Source organism: Populus trichocarpa, chromosome 4 (assembly GCF_000002775.5).
Source record: "Populus trichocarpa isolate Nisqually-1 chromosome 4, P.trichocarpa_v4.1, whole genome shotgun sequence".
NCBI lineage: Eukaryota > Viridiplantae > Streptophyta > Magnoliopsida > Malpighiales > Salicaceae > Populus > Populus trichocarpa.
In genome coordinates this window covers 15,810-34,922 of record NC_037288.2, presented here as the reverse complement: position 1 = coordinate 34,922, position 19,113 = coordinate 15,810, and the positions used below count along the sequence as shown (strand labels likewise).

The 19,113-nt window shown below is 41.6% G+C and overlaps 2 protein-coding genes across 2 annotated transcripts; one reads left to right on the top strand and one right to left on the bottom strand.

The window, feature by feature from the left end:
* Positions 1-2,819: 2,819 nt before the first annotated feature.
* LOC127905207 (uncharacterized) lies at positions 2,820-9,692 on the bottom strand. The gene is made up of 3 exons (XM_052452253.1): positions 9,671-9,692; positions 8,821-9,598; positions 2,820-2,939 (listed from the first exon to the last, which is right to left on the bottom strand). The coding sequence occupies exons 1-3, from the start codon at positions 9,690-9,692 to the stop codon at positions 2,930-2,932; spliced, it is 810 nt and encodes a 269-aa protein (XP_052308213.1). The 3' UTR covers positions 2,820-2,929.
* Positions 9,693-16,580: 6,888 nt separating this feature from the next.
* LOC127905206 (uncharacterized) lies at positions 16,581-18,089 on the top strand. The gene is made up of 2 exons (XM_052452252.1): positions 16,581-16,959; positions 17,353-18,089. The coding sequence occupies exons 1-2, from the start codon at positions 16,581-16,583 to the stop codon at positions 18,087-18,089; spliced, it is 1,116 nt and encodes a 371-aa protein (XP_052308212.1).
* The last annotated feature ends 1,024 nt before the right edge of the window (positions 18,090-19,113 follow it).

The following is a 19,113-nucleotide window of genomic DNA, read 5'->3' as shown; positions in this document are numbered from 1 at the left end:
AAATCAAGGTAAAATACCCACCGATATTAGCCCTAGCAGGCTGAGAAAAATTGAGCCTGAGATACAAGGAAATACCTACCAAAATGGGCTTTAATAGGATAGGACCAATCAAGCTCGAAAACCAAGGTCAATACCCATAAAAATAGGCCCAACCATGCCTGGAAACCAAGGCTAAAACCCACTGAAACAGGCCCCGACATGACAGGACCAACCAGACCCAAAATCTAAGGTAAACACCCAACGAAACGAGCCCCACATGACCAAGACCAATTGGGCTCGAAATCCAATGCCAAAACCCATGAAAACAGGCCACGATAGGCTGGGACCAACTGAGCCCAAAATCTAAGGCAAATACCCACCAAAACGGGCCTAGCAGGATGAGGACCATCCGAGCGTGACGAGTCAGGTCAAAATACGCTCGAAAATCAAGACAAATACTCACTAAAACAGGCTCTGATGGGACAAGACTAACTGGGCTTGAAATCTAAGGTAAATATTCACTGAGATGGTTTGGGAAGAACCGAGGCTGAAATCCGAGGAAAATACCCACCAATATGGATCCCGTAGGGCTGGGACTACTCGACCCTTAAATCCTAGGCAAATATTCACTAAAATAAGCTAGGACTAACTAGGCCCAAAATTCAAAGCAAATACCCACCAAAACAAGCCTTGACAGGCTGACCAAATTGAACCTGAAAACCAAGTCCAATACCCACCAAAATAGGCTCAGGCAAGCCAAGACCAACCGGGCCTGAAATCCAAAGAAAATACCCATCGAAATGGGTCCTAATGGGCCATGACAAATCAGGCATGAAATCGAGCCCTAACGGGTCAACACTAATAAGACCAAAAACCAATGCAAATACCCACCGAACTAGCTCAAGATGTAATGAAAACAATTAGTGCCTCTACTTGTTTGTGAGAATTTCACAATCTAGGTTTTCCTTGTGTATTTTTTTGCTAGCTCAATACTAAATTTTTCACTAGAATGAATCTATCCTCAACAAGGAATCTAATTTTTTTTGTTTTTTTTAAAAATACATTGAACTCCCAAGAAGTGATCACTCGAATTCATGAAATCCTTTGCATCTCTCAAGTGTTTGCCATATATTATGTATACAATTCAACCATGGGAATTTTCATGCGTTATAAAGTAGACAAGGATAGAAAGAATTCCCTAGGCGTGAACAAAAAGTAATTGCTAAATGGGGCTCAAAAAGAAAAAAAAAATGTGATGGGATTCCATAAAAAGAACACACTAATCAAGTGGACAAGTCATCTAAAGAGAACAGAGCAAAGCACGTCAAAAGGAAAAGTAGAATATTTTTTGGAGAATTTAATATAGTAAAATAATATTAAAATAATAATATTTACTTGAAAAAAATATTAAATTGATATTTTTTTAAAGTATTTTTTTAATGGTTGTGAACTTGTGATATGTTAATATTAAAAATAAATAAAAAATCTAAAAAAACTTATTTTAATTTATTTTCAAATAAAAAATACTTTTAAAAAACAGATTGCACTATAGTAATCATACTTACCTTTAAATTATTAATTATACAGAACTAAATGAAGGTTATTTTAAGTATTTATAATAAATTCTATAATAAAAATTTAGATATTGATTTGAAATATTAAATTACATTTAACTTGTGATTTAATGACATCCGTTAGTCATATCCTTCATCAAATGTCAAGTTTTCAAATTATAATTATAGAAAAAATAACAATAAAATAAATTGAATCTCGTAGTTTAAAAAAAAATTGACAAGAAAAATGGTGGAAACTAAAATTCCAAGTATTAATTGATTCTTTCATTGATTTTGAAGAACAATTTAAATCTTCGAAATTCTCAAACTTAACTACATTTAAAAGAACTTTTAGCACAACTACCATGTCCATAAATGAGATTAAGCCTCCACAAATCAATGAGGGAACAAGTTGCTGGATGAAAGATCGAAACCAAAATCTAGAACTACATTTACAATCTAAATCTTTGAAATTCCCGAACTTGAACTATATTTACAAGAATCTGTAAGCATAGTTACCATGCTCATAAATGAGATTAAGCCTCTACAAATCAATGAGGAAACAAACGACATACCAAACTTTATTTATTAATAGAAGATCGACATTCAATACCGGAATTTGTCAACTTATCTAAGCACAATTGTTAAACCCTTATTCAAAATGACTGGAACTCGGACAAGGAAGGAATCTATCCTTGATAAGAGAGAACCAAACCTCTTACTGTCTTGCAAGGGAGAAACATAAACAAAACTTCTACAAGGATTTATTTAGTCAATGGCAGTTAGCTTTTCCACTCTTATGCTTGTGTATCATTTAATGTCATTATAGCCTGATCACGTTACCGACTTCTGTAAGAAAAATAAGTTACAGCTAGTTATTAAGGCACATGAATGCGTCATGGATGGGTTTGAACTGTTTGTCCAAGGTCAATTGATCACTCTATTTTCTGCTGCCAACTATTGGGGTAAGGTAAAGAGCTCAAGTTTTCTCCTACTAAACTCCAATTTGAATCCTAATGTGATGTATTCATCCATGGACTGCTAAACTCCAATTTGAAGGACGTGTGCTAACATCCAATCATATAAAGAACCTAAAAAAAAGTCATTATCAAGCATAGTTCTAACTCCCATCTTATTTTCGAATTGTTTCTCCTCTATTGATATGCAAGATAACAGGCGATGAGAGATAAGTTTCTAGCACAATTGAAGAGAGATAATTTGGACAACGCATAACACAACACTTATGTCTTCGAATAATGCTAACCTCAACCAAATTAGTTAAAGCAACAAAACTGTCATGATCAGAAGAAAAGATTGTCTTGAGAGGCAGAGAAAAAAAATAAAGCTACCTTTTTCCCTTCAATCTTTTAAGGCAACTCCCTTCCTCCCTCTACACATCATTGCCTTCTGCATAAACAAATAACTATAATCTTACAAACAACAATAAAAGCAGAGACAACCTACCTTTTTTTTTTTTTTTTTCCAATTTATAAAAAGATAGAGCATAACACTTTAGAACAAAAAACAAAAAAAACCCTAAAAAAGGATGCAAACATTTCCTCCTCTAAAAGAAAGACTAAAACATAAAACACCTAAAAGTGCACAATCCAATAGTCCACCAAAGGCAAAACAAGAAGGCCAAATAGCAGAAAACATAAGCAACCAAACACCCAGTATTGAAACTGAAGAGAAAAAAATCATGCACAAATTCCTAGTAGAGCTTAAAGAAATGGGGCCCTATTCTCTCTCTCACACATCTTATAAGGAATACTAGCAAAGGAAAAGAAGAAATAATGCCAGCACCCACTCCTCACCAAATAACATGGCTAAAAAAAGACATTAGATGCAGAAAAGTGATGATTGCAAATCAAAACAAAAAGACCAAAGGAAAAATAATTGAAAAACCTGGTTTCAATCCAATAAAATTGCAAGAGACTATACAAATGGCAAAAAAGGAATTCAAAGGCAAAGGAATCGAACTCCCTGGTTGCATTCCTACAAAATTGCAATGAAAAAGTGACACTGAGTGGTTGGCAACTGACCATGGTTGTGCGAACTAAACCAAGCATCGAAGCCCACCCAAATTGAGCAGCCCATCTCAAACCATCTTCTTAAAATTGGTTTGCATAAACAACCTAAGAGGTCCAGCGGCTTTGGTGGTTTGACGCAAAGACTCTATCTACTACATTTTGGGGCTCCCATCTCTAGGATTCATGTTGTATCTTTAGTTTGTGGACCATTGGCCCCTTTTTATGCACTCATGAGTCAAAGAAAAGAAGGGCCAAGATAGAGCCTTAATGACAATGAAGAATGTCTCCGGCCCATAAGCAATTTCAATGAAAACTGATCTAAAAATAAGACCACATAGTGACTTTTTTTTTTATAGAAGATTTGTACTCAAAATGTTGATTTATGAAGGAAAATTATTAAAGATACTTGTAAAATAAAATAAAAATATAAAAAAGAGCTAGTAACAAATTATTCATTCAAATGAATTATTTTTTTTCTAAAAATCAAACCCCCATTCCCTCTAACAGAATAAAAGTCAAAACATCAACACGTTATCCTTTTAAAATAATTAGTAGTGGAATCCTAAAAGTACTAAAACAAATAGATAGTAAACAAATCAATAGTTTTTCTTTTTTGTCAAATATTTATTTTTATTAAAGAATAACAAAGAAGTACTGAATATCTATTTTTATAAGAAAACAAAAATACAAAAAGTTACAGATCCAGGTGGAATCGAACCACCAATCTCTCTAGCGCTAGGCTAGGGCGCTCTTACCGAGTTCGAGCTATTGGATCTCAACATAATAATTTTTATTGAAAATTTGAAGGTGTTAGTAACTTGTAGCAAGTTACTCGGATAAAAAAAAAATCATAAGAATTATCTCCGCTTACCATAAAATTTCTAGGGTTTAGGGTTTAGAGAGGGAGGGTCATTTGTGTTCTTCTAGAGAGAGAAGCTAGAGAGAGGTTAGAGAGGAAAGATACAAAGGGGCGGTGCTTCGACAGCCATATCTCCGGCGACCATCGTTGGATCAGGCCAAGATTTGGTTATGTTGTGCACCTCACTATTGTCTACATTCTGACCGGAGGGATCGTCCAAAGTTGCCGCCGTTTAAGAAATCTGACCGTTTGAAATTTTCTGGAAACCCCCTAGATCTGTCGGAGTCGCCGGCCGATTTCTCCTTGTTCTACCGTTGGATCAACCCTATTGTTTGGTATGTTGTGCGCCTCTATGTTGCCTACATTTTGACCAGAGGGATCGTCCATATTTGATTCCTCCTGTGAAATCTATCCATTTGAAGAGTTCTGGAAAAATCCCTCTCGTAACAGTCAGAGCTGCCGGCCTATTCTCTTTTATCTACCGTTGGATCAAGCTTATTTTTGGATATATAATGCACCTGGTTGTGATACACAGTCTGAACGGTGGAGATTACAAATAAATCCTCCGGCAACTTTTTCTACATGTTTAACAGAAGGTCGTCAATATCAGGTCAGTTTCGGTATATTGGAGATCAGTGGAGATCCAACCGTTAACTTGTGCTGGTTTTTGTATATGTTCTGCATAACATGTGTGGTTACCTTTGATATGTTGGGATTTGTTATTGTTTGAATTGTTGGTAAATAATTGTTGTTTGAAGCTATGCCAGAATCTGCCATGACTTCCAATCCGAAAACCCAAACACCCAAAGCCAACACCACCCCCTCAACCACTAAACATCCCACAAACCAACACCAAAACACAGCCTCCCCAACCTCTACCCGACCCACTCCCCCCTCGAGTTTTTGGGCTGATAAGATAAGAGTTATCGACTCTCACACTCGATGCACTCTTGACCCCATCCCTCGGAAGCCGGTTGGCTCTCGTCTCTAAATGACTAAGGGATTATGGGAGAAGTCTTCTGCGGTATGGCATCGTTGCCTAGTAGGTTTTTTTCCTGGTTTTAAGCTTCCTTATTCTGCTATGAATTCAATTGCTCACAGGATATGGAAGAGGTTTGGCCTTGAGGATGTGACATCCTTGGCCAATGGATTTACAATGTTTCGTTTCAAAATAGAAGATGAGCTACAAAAGGTCATTGAAAATGGTCCTTGGATGTTTGGTGGGAAAGCTATTATTCTTCAGAAATGGCATTCTGGGTTTGTCTTCGACATGAACAAGAACACCAAACTTCCAGTATGGATTCAGATATACGATCTACCTTTTCCTTTATGGACAAAGAAGGGTTTAAGTGAGGTAGCCAGTATGGTGGGCCAACCACTCTCTTGTGATGAGTTGACACTTGGATGTAAGCGCTTAGATTACGCGCGGTTGTGTGTGGAGGTAGATGCATCGAACTTGAGTTCTCCACTACTATCAGAGAAGTTCATGTGAACTATGAATAGAAGCCGAAGAGATGTGAAAAGTGCCACATTTTTGGTCACTCATGTCAACCTTCAGCTGATAAGCAGGTTAACAGTGATGCCTCTCCTAGTCATCAGGATAAAGGTAATGCCTCACCTGCCACAGACACAGGTGATAAGCAGGTTAACGGTGATGTCTCTCCAAGTCATCAGGGTAAAGGTAATGCCATTACCTCCCCTGCCACAAACACAGATGAGATGTCCTCTGAAGACTCAGATTCCTCAGCTGAGATAGATACAGATTCCTCAGATGAGTCAGCCTCTGATTCCTCAGCTGAGAGTCAGCTGAAGCCATCTAATCTTGGTGATGTTAAATCGATAACTCCTCCACTGTCCACAAACGACCATGTTAGGACATCGCCACTAGAATTGCCTGTGTGCACTACTAGTAAGCAAATGTCTTTGCCATCTTCTTCTGAAACCAGTTTTTCATCTAGGGTACCTACCACAGATTTACCTAAGATGACACCATCTCGAGCACGTCCTCCAGAATCTCTACTTGCTGCACAATCTGTTGGATGTGATGACACTGGATTTACACTTGTTACCAGGAGGAAAAAGAAGAAGGATATCCCCGAGATAAAAACTCGGGCAGCGACTCATCGAGTGACACCATCTTTTTTACCTTCCAGTTGAGCGGTGATATTACCTGAGTTTAGATTATTTCTATATCAACCGCCTGAACGGTTTATGCTGCTTTGTATGTTTTCTTTCGATGTACAAGCTTGTTTCCTTTTTGTTGACCTTCTAGGTCCTTTGTAATACTTGGGGTATGCCTTTCGTGTCATGTACTTTTTTGGATCAATACAACTTAACTTTATTCCAAAAAAAAAAGTTTAGGGTTTAGGGTTTGGGGGTTTGGGGTTTGGGGTTTGGGGTTTAGGGTTTAGGGTTTGGGTTTGGGTTTGGGGTTGGGGTTGGGGTTTATGATTTAGGGTTTAGGGTTTAGGGTTTAGGGTTGTTAGGGTTTAGGGTTTAGGGTATATGGTATAGGGTTTAGGGTTTTTAGGGTTTAGGGTTTAGGGTTTTTTGGGTTTTAGGGTTTGGGTTTTAGGGTTTAGGGTTTAGGGTTTTTAGGGTTTTAGGGTTTAGGGTTTAGGGTATAGGGTTTATGGTTTTTAGGGTTTAGGGTATAGGGTTTAGGGTTTAGGGTTTTTACGGTTTTTAGGGTTTAAGGTTAAGGGTTGAGGGTTTAGGGTTTTTAGGGTTTAGGGTTTAGGATTTAGGGTTTAGGGTTTAGGGTTTAGCATTTTTAGGGTTTTTAGGGTTTAGGGTTTAGGGTTTTTAGGGTTTAGGGTTTAGGGTTTGGGGTTTGGGGTTTTTAGGGTTTAGGGTTTAGGGAGGGAAAAAAAATAAAAAAATGGAGAGAGCGCAGCTGCCTTTGGCGACTTGGAGGAAGAAGACTTGCAGATCCTGTACTGACCACCATTGATTACCATCTTCTTTTGCATACCCACTGTCGCACCCTCCCGAGAGCTCGACGTCGCGGCGACACTTCCTCTGTAGCGGGGATTGATATTGGGGTCTTTCTGTTGTGAAAAAGGGAGTCGCCACCTAGTATTATGGTCACTAGGAAACCTAACTGGTCTTTCAGAGATTCTAAGGCAAGGGACTGGTTGCGTAAAGGGAAGGTTTTAGCACCCCTAGTACGCCTTACCTAAGGTAAGCTGCTTGGTGTTTGATTTGCCTTATAAATGTTATGGTGTTGATGTTCTCTAATCCCATCAGTTTCCTAGGATAAGTCTGCTCTGATGAACGAAATCTAGGGTGCTTTAAAAACCTATTTTTTCGTCTCGTAAACCGTGGAGTAAAAAAAAATTGAAATGTCCTCGATTATAATCAAGGCTTCTTTCAATGGATTTGTGCGGATTTATTATTCCTAGAAAATTATTTTGGATATTTACCACTCCGGGTTTCTTTATCCAAATATTAACAGTGAATAATAACAAATTATTCCCAATAATATTTTGGATATTCGTCCTTTAAGGATTTCTTTATCCAAACATTAGCGGTGAATAATAGATGAATTCCCCCAAAATAAGATTTTTATATTTTTTGGAATATTGGCCAATACCCTTTGGAGTTTTACAAACATGTTGTAAAATCCAGAAATGCAAGAAAAATGATTTTTGTTGTGTTTAAGAAATTCATGCGAAAACACATTTTCAAAGCTTCAAATATTTGTTTTTTATATAAAAAAAAACATAAAAACAATGTTAGGGTATTGGCCGTATGCAAGGAAAACAAAACATTTTTTCATTTTATATTTTTTTTTGATGTCTCGACTAAAATCGGGTATTTTCATACCGGACTTGTATCTTTATAGTACAAAAATACAACCTTGCAGAAAATCACAGATTTTTTAAATACATCTTTGAAGAAAACTTTTTGAATGGGCCAAACCCGGCCCAAAAGGAAAATGGGCCGAAATCAGCCCAAAAATAAAATGGGCCTACTTTCTACAGGGCTGGACTCAGCCCAGCCCAAACCACATGACTGGTTACTGTTCACTGTACAGTAACCGTGTTACTGTTCCTCTACACAGTAACACGTTAATTAATTTTCCAGTTACTGTGCACATGCACAGTAACCCGTTTTCACATATTAACAAAGCAAACTGCATGCAAAAGACCACGTTACTGTTCAAGTGAATTAAATTTCATTGAACAGTGCAAACACAAAGCAAAAAATTACACAGTGCGGGAGGTTACAGTTCAATCAAAGTAGGCGGATTAACTGTTCAAGTGAATTAATTCACTTGAACAGTGCGGTGAAATGCAGGCAAAGAGAACCTGTTACTGTTCAAGTGAATTAAAACTCACTTGAACAGTGTAAATGCAAAGAAAACCACTGCGCACACAAGATGAAGAGAACAAACCTGGAGATGAAGAAGCTGTCTGCGTTCGTCCGTTCCCAGTCTTTCCCTCCTGTCCTATGTTGGCGTCGGTTTCCCTGTTTTTTCCTTTCCTCTACGTCTTTGTCACTCTCTCTCCTCGGTTTTCTGCTCTTTCTTCTCCTCTGTTCTGCAAGTGTTATATGTAAAAAAATGAAAGCAAAGCCCGAAAGAGATGATGAGCTGGTGCGGTTGGTGTTGTTGTTGCGACTGCTCTTCCTCCTCTGGTGTGGCTGTTGGGATGAAGGAATGATGAGCTGGTGCGGTTGGTGGTGTTGCTGCCACTGCTCTTCCTCCTCTCTGGTGTTGCTGCGGCTGCCTTTCCTCCTGGTGGTGCTGCTGCTGCTGGGATGGAGGAGATGATGAGGTCGTTGGCAGCGCTGGTGCGACTCCTGGTGTTGCTGCTGCTGCTCTTCTCCTGGTGCTGCTGGACCGAAGGAAATGGTGAGCTGACGATGGCGCTGCGGAATGGATGTTCTTCCCTCTGTATTCTCTTGCTCTTTCTCCGTTTTCCTGTTGGTTGCTGCTTTGCCTAATACCTGCTCCTGGTCTGCTGGCGAAACCAGTTTAATTTCTTCAGTCCTCACTGTCTGCGTTCGCCTTCTGCTATCTTGCGTCTTTGTTTTGCTTCCGTTTCTCTTCTCTCCCTCTCCTCCATTCTGTTTTCCTTTCTCATAGTAACGAAAGGATGAAGGAGAAAAACTCACTCTGTTCTCGTGTTGCTGGAAGGGAAGGAGGGCTTCTGCTGATTCGGCTACTGCGGCTGAGACAAGGTGCAGCTTCGGCTGGTTCTGCTACTGAAGCTGAGGAAGGATATGGCTGCGGAGGAGGTTACAGCTGGGCGAGTGGCTTGCCATGGTTCAGCACAGGTGGTGCTGCTAGCTGCTCTTCCTCCTGGCGTTGCTGCGGCTGCTCTTCCTCCTGGTGTGGCTGCTGGGCTGAAGGAGATGATGAGCTGACGATGGCGATGCGGCTGCTGGCTGGTCCTTCTGTGGTTTCTTCTGTTTATCTTCTCTCCTTCTGCTCGTCCCTGTTGTATTCTTCCTCATCCATTTGGTCTCTGGTCTTCTTCCCCGTGCTTCCCGTCTTGGCTCTGCTGAGAAGAAAATGGTTGCTGCTGCTGTGGAGTTCGGGGAAGGCTGGTCTTAAGAGAAGCTGCTGGATCGTGGAGGAGAATCTGGTGGTGTTGGGAGGAAGCCGACGATGCCTCACGGTGGTCAGGAAGGTGGCGGTGTGCTTCCAAACGGTGGAGGGAGAGAGCAGAGAGAGAGGTTACCGTTCTTCTCTTCCCCTCTGTTTTCCTCCTTTAACTGCCATCCCTTTCGTTCAAAACTTTCCCCCTCCTTTAGTTTTCCAGCCCTCTCTCCCCTTTTCAAAAAAACTCTCCCTGGTAAATTAATTGTGAGCGGTATTCATAGGCACAAGTGGAGCGGGGCAGCAGCGTGCGCATGGGGAGCAGGGGACACCAAGCCAGGGCAGCCTACGCTGCTCCCCACTCCTGAGGGTCTCAGGCAGCGGCATGCACATGGGAGGAACTACACTATTGTGGTTTTTTCTTTTTATTTTTTTTTATTTTTGTGGGGATCCAAAAATGGGTTACAACACCCACCACCTTCTTCCCCAACATCTCTTCTATATTTTGACCGAACAGATTCTTATCCTCGTGCTTGAAAACTAATATACACCGTCCCCACTACCCTCCAACAATACCTAGTCTCGCCTCCTTTCATTACTCAGATCCATAAAACACCTTACTTCCCACATCAAATCATGCTGAAATCTAAGCCTCATGTTCACAAACCTCAACCGGCTGCCACTCAAAACTCATGGGCTGACAAAGTTAGAGTCTCTGACTCTAGTACTAGATTCACCCTAGAGCACCTTCCCCGACAACCAATCGGTCACAGCCTCAAAGTCACAGAAGAAATCCTTTTGGAAAATTATGACCAATGGAACCGTTGCATGATAGGCTTCTTCCCAGGATTCCGAATGCCATTCCATGTTGTTAATTCAATTGCCTCCAGGGCGTGGCGTCAATATGGACTAGAGAATGTTATGACAACTGCTAATGGATTTATGATATTCCGTTTCACCACTGAAGAAAAGATGCAAGCTGTTCTTGAGAAGGGGCCATGGATGTTTGGAGGTAAAAATATCATCCTCCAACAATGGCACCCACGGTTTCATTTCGATAAAAACAAGATTGCCACCCTTCCAGTATGGGTTAGACTTCATGGGTTGCCCTTCCCTTTATGGTCCAAGCAGGGACTCAGTTTGGCAGCAAGCATGGTTGGCCGGCCACTATCCTGTGATGAACTTACCTATAGTTGTACTCGCCTAGAGTATGCCAGACTGTGTGTTGAAGTTGACGCTACTTTGCCTTTCATCCACAGTTTTGAGATTGAGAGTCCCCTTTCCACTGCACCAATTACTGTTACTGTGGAGTATGAATGGAAGCCTCCAAGCTGTGACAAATGTAAGGTATTCGGTCATTCTTGCTCCAAACTACCACCCACTGCATCGGATAAAGGCAAAGATTCAGTTATGCCTGCTCAAATGCAACCAGCGGCCCCACGCAAAGCCATTGCTCCCATTACAGCAGACAAAGACAAAGCATCTTCAGCGATGCCTACTCACTTGCAACCAGCTGCCCAGCATAAAGCCATTTCTCCTACCGATCCTTCAACAAGTACTCAAGTTGTATCTCAATCATTGGCGGTGCAACCACATCCTTCAACCATCCCACACGATAAGCCGATCATTTCTCTACCTCCACCTATCATAGAGCCAGAAGGAGTTGCACCCTCAAGAGCTACTGAATCCAGCTTGCATCAAGGTTTGCCAGAAGCACAAGTCATGCAGCCCCCTCTACTATCACTACAAAGTAGTAGAAGTACTATACCTTCCCATAAGCAAACTCAGCCGCAAGTTAGCACAACTCTACGCCAAGGACCTGTACTAGAGTTTATACCTGAGGAGGTGGATGGCGGTTCAGACCAAGACTCCGCATGTGATCCTCTTTCTGTAGAGGAAAGTCAACACCTCATCACTGGATTTGCTAATTGTGTGGAGAGCAAAATGGCATCTATAGAAAGTGGCAGTGAGTCCTCCACCTCTGCCACTGGCACCCTCCTCGATATTTCATCTCTCCATCAAGGTATCACTCTCCCATCCTCACCAAAATCTAAGAAAAAAAAGGGGAAGAAGCAGCGAAAGGCCTTAGGGCCTTTTACTATTATATAACTATGCTCTGTTTCTTTATTTCATTTATTTATGTATAAAGTAGGTTGTTGGAATATATGGGGTCTTAACAGCCCTCAAAAACAAAAAATTATACGAGATTGGACAATACATCATAGGCTGGGTATCATTGGCCTGCTGGAAACTAAGGTTGTATCAGTAAACATGGAGGCTGTTGTCACAAAGTTACAGCTACCTGCTTGGAATTTCCTTTCAAATGTTAATTCCTCCCCTAGCTGTCGGGTGATGGTGGGTTGGGACCCGGCTATTTTTTGCATTTCTTGTCTACACAGCTCAGATCAATGGGTGACATGTGATGTAACCACACTTGCCACAAATACTGCTTTCAGGGTTACTTTTGTATATGGTCTTAATACTCCTGCTGGACGAGAATTGCTGTGGACTTATATGAAACATCAAGCACCTCTGTTTTCCTCCTCCCCCTGGATCATTTTGGGAGACTTCAATGCTATCCTCAGGTCCAGTAATAGGATAGGGGGTGATACTTGCTGGTATGGTCACCAAGATGCGTTTGGTAACTGCATCCAAGATTCGGAGTTGGTTCAGATACCTTACACACGAATGAATTTTACGTGGCACAATGGTCAGCAAGGAGTCAATGCCATCATGAAGAAACTGGATTGGATATTCAGTAACCAATATTTTCTCTCCACTTGGCCAACAACTCACTCAATTTTCCTTCCAAGGGATTATTCAGATCACAGTTCAATGATCCTGGAATTTAGCACTCCTGAGCCACGTCCCCCATCTCCCTTCAAGTTCTTAAATTTCTGGGCAGATAGAAGTGAGTTTCTGGACCTTTATTCTCCATTTCGGACAGCAAAGCCCCTGGCCCAGATGGTTTCACATCAACTTTCTTCAAACGCTGTATAAATGCATAAATGCAACTAGGATTGCATTGGTGCCGAAAGTTGAAAACCCTTCCTGCATGGATGATTTTAGGCCTATCTCTTGCCGCAATGTCATTTATAAATGCATTTCAAAAGTCTTGGCGGCTAGGCTGAAAACTATACTCCCGGACGTGATAAACCACTCCCAATCTGCTTTTGTTCCAGGTAGACAGATTTCAGATAATATTCTTCTCACCCAAGAAATAATGCACAACTATCATCTGGACAATGGACCACCCAAATGTGCCCTTAAAGTGGATCTCAGGAAAGCTTTTGACATGGTTAGCTGGGAGTATATCCTGAAGGGTCTCAGAGCCATATGTATGCCAGAGTGCATGGTTAACTGGATATATACATGTATATCCACGGCTCATTTCTCTGTTGGCCTAAATGGTGAGTCCTACGTGTTCTTCAAGTCCAGTAGAGGCATAAGGCAGGGGGACCCACATCTCCTTATTTATTTGTTCTCGCCATGGAAGGTCTAGGGGGTATTCTCAAAGAGGCTTCTCTGGCCCCGGGGTTCCAGTTTCACTGGAGGTACAAGTCGAACAGAATCACCCATCTGTGTTGTTGTAACCCATTTTTGGGTCCCCACAAAATATATATAAAAATATATAGCCAAAGGAGGTTAGAAAAATAACAGGAGGCAGAAACGCTCAGAAAATGGTTGGAAAATTGGTCAATGAGGTTAAAAATACAAAGATTGGATTTTTGACAGTATATTCTTGAGGGAGGAGAGCCCTGTTGAGAAGGAAAATTTGAAATTTGAGGAGAAAAGCCCAAAATTGGATGTTTATGGACTCAATTGGATTTTATTGAAGGTTTATTTGAATTTGTAGAGGTTTTGATTGCAAGGAAAATTGAGTTTTAAGTTAATTTAGGCTTTAATTGGAAGAAATTAAAGTTCTGGGGCCAAATTATAATTTTTAGAAATTTATTAGGTCAAATCAGGGGCTTAATTGCATAAATATTGAAGTTTAAGGGCCAATTGGGGACTTAATTGAGAAAATCCGAAACCAGGGACCAAATTGGAAGAGGCGCGTAAATGGAGGGGCTGTAATTATTCGGTTCAGGGGCCTAATTGAAGAAATTGAAAGTTTAATGGTCAATTAGGGATGAAATTGCATAAATCCGAGACCAAGGACCATATTGCAAAAGGCGCGTAACTCTGGGGCCGAAGATGAAGTTATGCCGGGACTAAATTGCATCAAATCAGAAGTTTTAGGGTCAATTAGGGAATAATATTGAACGAAATTGAAAGTCGGAGGACTAAATTGAAAATTGGCAAAAAATCCCTATTTTTATCAAAACGGCACCGTTTTGCATGTTTAAAAAAAAAAAAAAAGAAGAAGGGGCAGGAACCAGGCGACGCGTCGCCCGGTACTGTTCATTTTCTTCCCCACCGAGCTGCCCGAGTGGCCGACTTCCAGGCGTGTTTTCTGCCTCGTTTGGCCCCCAAATCCGACAAAGCATGCACCAACATGTCCACCTGGAACCCATTTATCCTGGGGAGTGGTCCGGTCGGGTCAAAAAGGTTTGGAACGGCTCCGTTTTTTGGCCCAAATTGTGCACCTCGGGCAGTCTGCAAATTTGGCAGTTCGAGGTGCACACTTTGAACCAACGGTTTGAATCACTCAAGTCGAATCAAGGGCTGGGATGTTTTTCTGATTGAAGACAAGATTACCCTCTTTCCGGCCCTATAAATAGGATCAATTTTCATGCTCATGGGGTTAGCAAAAGGGGAGCTCAAAATTGGCACAAAATAAGCTTTTCCTGCCCGTTTTTTCCCTGCAACCAGCCCTCATTTCCAGCTTCTTTTCCCAAACCAGAGCAGCCTCCTCTGCATTCCCCCATCTCCCTTTCACTCGCCCCTCTCTTTGACAGAACAGGATCCCCTCACTCTCTCATTTTCCATCGCCAGGTCTCTCTTCCATTCGGCCCCAGCAGCGGCTGAACAACAGCAGTGACGTCCCTCTCCATCCCAGCTGTTCCCTTCCATCGGCCTCCCTACCCGGCCAAATCACAACAGCCCCATTTCTCTTCCAGCCGCCAGCCACACCTGGAGAACCCCATAACAGCAGTCGAGTTCCTCCACCACAGAGCCGTCCCCATCATCTCCTCAGCAGTGACAGCCTCCACAGGAGCAAGCCTCCGCCTTCCAGCTTCTTCACCGGCCAACAGCAGTCCTCCTTCCTCCAGCGACGCCTAGCAGCAACCGGAGTAGCAGCTCCTTCCTCAGTCACACCAACAGCTCCAGCCGAGAGCTTTCCTTCTCCTCTGCAGGAATCTGCTCCTTCTTCTTCCAGCCGGGACTAGTGCACGCCAGTGCAGCCACCAGCCTCCACCGCAGCACCGCCGACATACCAGCAACACACCGCCTCTTCCGCGCCAGGTAAACTTTCCTTCCCCCCTCATTTTATTTTCGCCACTTGCGTTTCCTTCTGCATGCAGAACATTCGGTCTGCATGCAGGAGGATGGGGGGAAAATAATTCCCCCCGTTGGTTTCTTGTGCTGGGCCAGACTCGTTCTGGCCCAGTTAGTTTTGTTGCTGGGCCAGGCTGATCCTGGCCCAGCTCTGCCTTCCGGGTCGGGTCTGGCCCAGAAGAGAAATACCAGATTTTTGTTGGGCCAGGATCGACCCAACACATTTTGGGGCTGAGTCCGGCCCAGTTCGTTGGGCCGGCCCAGCCCAGCCCAATTATATATTATATGTTATGTATATTATATTGTGTTTTGTATTATTTATATCTAGATATATATATAGAAAAATTAATTAATTTCTTCGAAAATTATTTCAAAAAATATGTGATTTTGTTGTAATTTTATTACTGTATTTTGATCAATATCGGTTTGTATTTTTATACTGTAAAGATACAAATCCGGTATTAAAATACCCGGTTTTCGTCAAGACATAAAAAAAATATTTTGTTTTCATGCATACGGCCTAGTCTCTCCAACATATATATATATATATATATATATATATATATATATATTATAACATCATATTTTCATACAACAAAGGAAGTTTCAAAACAATATATGTATTAACATGCATTTTGGCTTTAATAACCAGTTTATTCAAGCCATGAGAACTAGGCCAATATTTCAAAAATTCTAAAAAAATCTTTTTGTCTTCTTTTAGTATTTGGGATTACGAATTTATACGTAAAACGTATTCCTGATATTAAAAATATGGTTTTTTTACATAGACGTTATAACGGTTAGGTTTTACCCGATAAGATAAGGACCTCCTTATTGAGGAGGACTTTTCTTGAACCATAGATGGACCAACAACTAGGAAACACAACGAGACCTTGAATTTTATCAGACAAATAAACAATGCAGCTTACCTTAGGTAGGGCGTATCTTGGGGTGCTAATACCTTCCCTTTACGCAACCAGTCCCCGTACCCAATCTCTGAGACCAGTTAGGGTTCCTAGTGACCAAAATACTAGGTGGCGACTCCCATTCCATTTTCTACCAACAAAAGACAATATTTTCTTGTCTCCCCACATTTGCCAGATAGATACCATACACACTTCCTAGATTTAAAAAGTGGAATACTCGCCGCGACGCCGCGCACCCGCGACATGTGTTTTGCAGACGGCCTCATGATATTCTGCTGTGCAGACTTGATCTCAGTTCAATGTGTTCGAAATGCTTTGGACTCATTCTCAAATATCTCTGGTTTAACCATCAACCATGCCAAAAGTCTTGTGTTTCTTTCGGAGGTCAAGCAGGATATTAAGGCTGCAATTACAAACTGTTTTGGATTCAAGCCAGGGACTCTCCCAGTGAAATATCTTGGCGTTCCATTGATTAGCTCCAGGTTAACTCATCAACACTGCATGCCACTGTTAGAAAGGATCATCACCAGAATTAAGCTTTGGACTGCAGCCTCCCTTTCCTATGCTGGTCGGCTTCAACTTATTAAATCCACACTGTTCTCTATTCAAGTTTATTGGTCAAGTATGTTCATGCTTCCTTGTTCAATTATAAGGAAAATTGAGAGCACCTTAGCAGCCTTTCTCTGGAAGGGTACATCTCTTACATCTTCAGGAGCAAAAGTGGCGTGGGATTCGTTATGCTATCCTCTCAAGGAGGGGGGCTTGGGGATAAAGAAGATCAAAATTTGGAACAAGGCTGCCATCTTAAAACACATCTGGCGACTGCTTACAGAAAAAACATTGGTTTGGGTTTCTTAGGTGCACTCAGTCCTGCTAAGAGGGCGTTGTTTCTGGTTCTATAATGCCCCATCAAATGCTTCTTGGTCTTGGCGGAAGATCCTCCTTAGCAGAAGTTGGTGCAGAGGTCTATTTTCTCCAAAGATAGGAAATGGTTTGCAAACTTTTCTTTGGCTAGATTACTGGTTGCCAAATGGGAAACGAATTTGTGACATTCTTCCATTCCGTCAGTTATCCAAAACTGGTTTAACATGTGATGCAAAGGTTTCGTCTATAATCTCAGAAGGCAGATGGACATTTCCAGGTGGTCAACCGGAACTTCAGCTAATCTGGAACTCTATCCAGTTCTTCCCTCAGCCTCATCAACCAGACATTTGCAACTGGAAGGGACTTCACTCAGGAAAGTTTTCAATCGACTCTGCATGGGAATTACTAAGAGATAAAAGACCTATCAACTCCAGCTTCCACCTCATCTGGTTTCCAGATCATATCCCTCGGCATGCATTTATTCTTTGGATCGCATCAATGAGGCGTTTGCATACAAAGGATAGGCTACTCTCTTTCCAGGTCATCTCGTCTGCCACATGTTCATTATGTGGATTGCATGATGAAACGCATGATCACCTATTTTTTGAATGTAGCTACTCCGCCATGGTGTGGAACACTCTCAGTGAAAAAAGTCTCATAAACTGGCCAAGTATGTCCTGGCATGGTTTACTTCTTTGGGCTGCAACAAGTTTGAGGGACAACAAGGTGTTCTCACATCTCCTAGCAAGGCAAATCTTATCCTCAACTGTCTACTTTGTATGGTATGAGAGAAACAACAGAATTTTCAACCAAGCTTCCAAGACTCCGCAGGTTCTAAGTGGGGAAATCATTGAAACCATCCGATCAGTCTTGATGGAGAAGGATTAAAGGAAAATCCCAAACAACCTCAAAAGCATCTGGGGACTTCAAGAAGCCGAAGACATGCAACCTGCTATGATGCGGCCCCCCACAGCCACATGAATACTAATGGCCGAGAAATTAACAACAATAAAAGAAAGGGTATCCTTACGTGATTTGTAATTTTTCCCGCTTAGTTTCCTGTTCACGTAGAAGCCATGCAGGCTTTGTTTTTTTCTCCATGTAATTTTTTTCTCTTTCGTGGATGCATGCTGGCATCCTTTCGTTAAATTTTCATTTTCTGCTTTTGGATAGCTTTTTCTATCTTGGGGTATGCCCCTCGAATCTATGTATATTTTTCCCTTTTCTATACAACTTAAATTTATCCAAAAAAGGTTTAGGGTTTAGGGTTTGGGGTTTGGGGTTTGGGGTTTAGGGTTTGGGGTTTGGGGTTTGGGGTTTGGGTTTAGGGTTTAGGGTTTAGGGGTTTCGGGGTTTCGGGTTTCGGGTTTTAGGGTTTCGGGTTTGGGTTTCAGGTTCGGGTTTCGGGTTTGGGGTTGGGGTTGGGGTTTGGGTTTGGGGTTTGGGGTTTCGGTTTTGGGTTTTGGGTTTAGGGTTTGGGGTTTGGGGTTTGGGGTTTGGTTTTGGGGTTTGGGGTTTAGGGTTTAGGGTTTTTACGGTTTTTAGGGTTTAAGGTTAAGGGTTGAGGGTTTAGGGTTTTTAGGGTTTAGGGTTTACGGTTTAGAGTTTAACGTTTTTGGGGTTTAGGGTTTAGGGTTTAAGGTTTTTAGGGTTTGGGGTTTGGGGTTTTGGGTTTTGGGTTTAGGGTTTCGGGTTTAGGGTTTAGGGTTTAGGAGTTTAGGGTTTAGGGTTTAGGGGTTTAGGGTTTAGAGAGGGAAAAATGGTGAGAGCAAGCTGCTACAGGCGATTGGAAGAAGGAACTCTACCCCACCGGCCAAACTATCTCCTCTGATCACCGTTCACCTTATTCTTCACCGATCACATCCTCCCCTTATTCCTTTACTACTGGACTATACTTTCACCGACTAAAAAT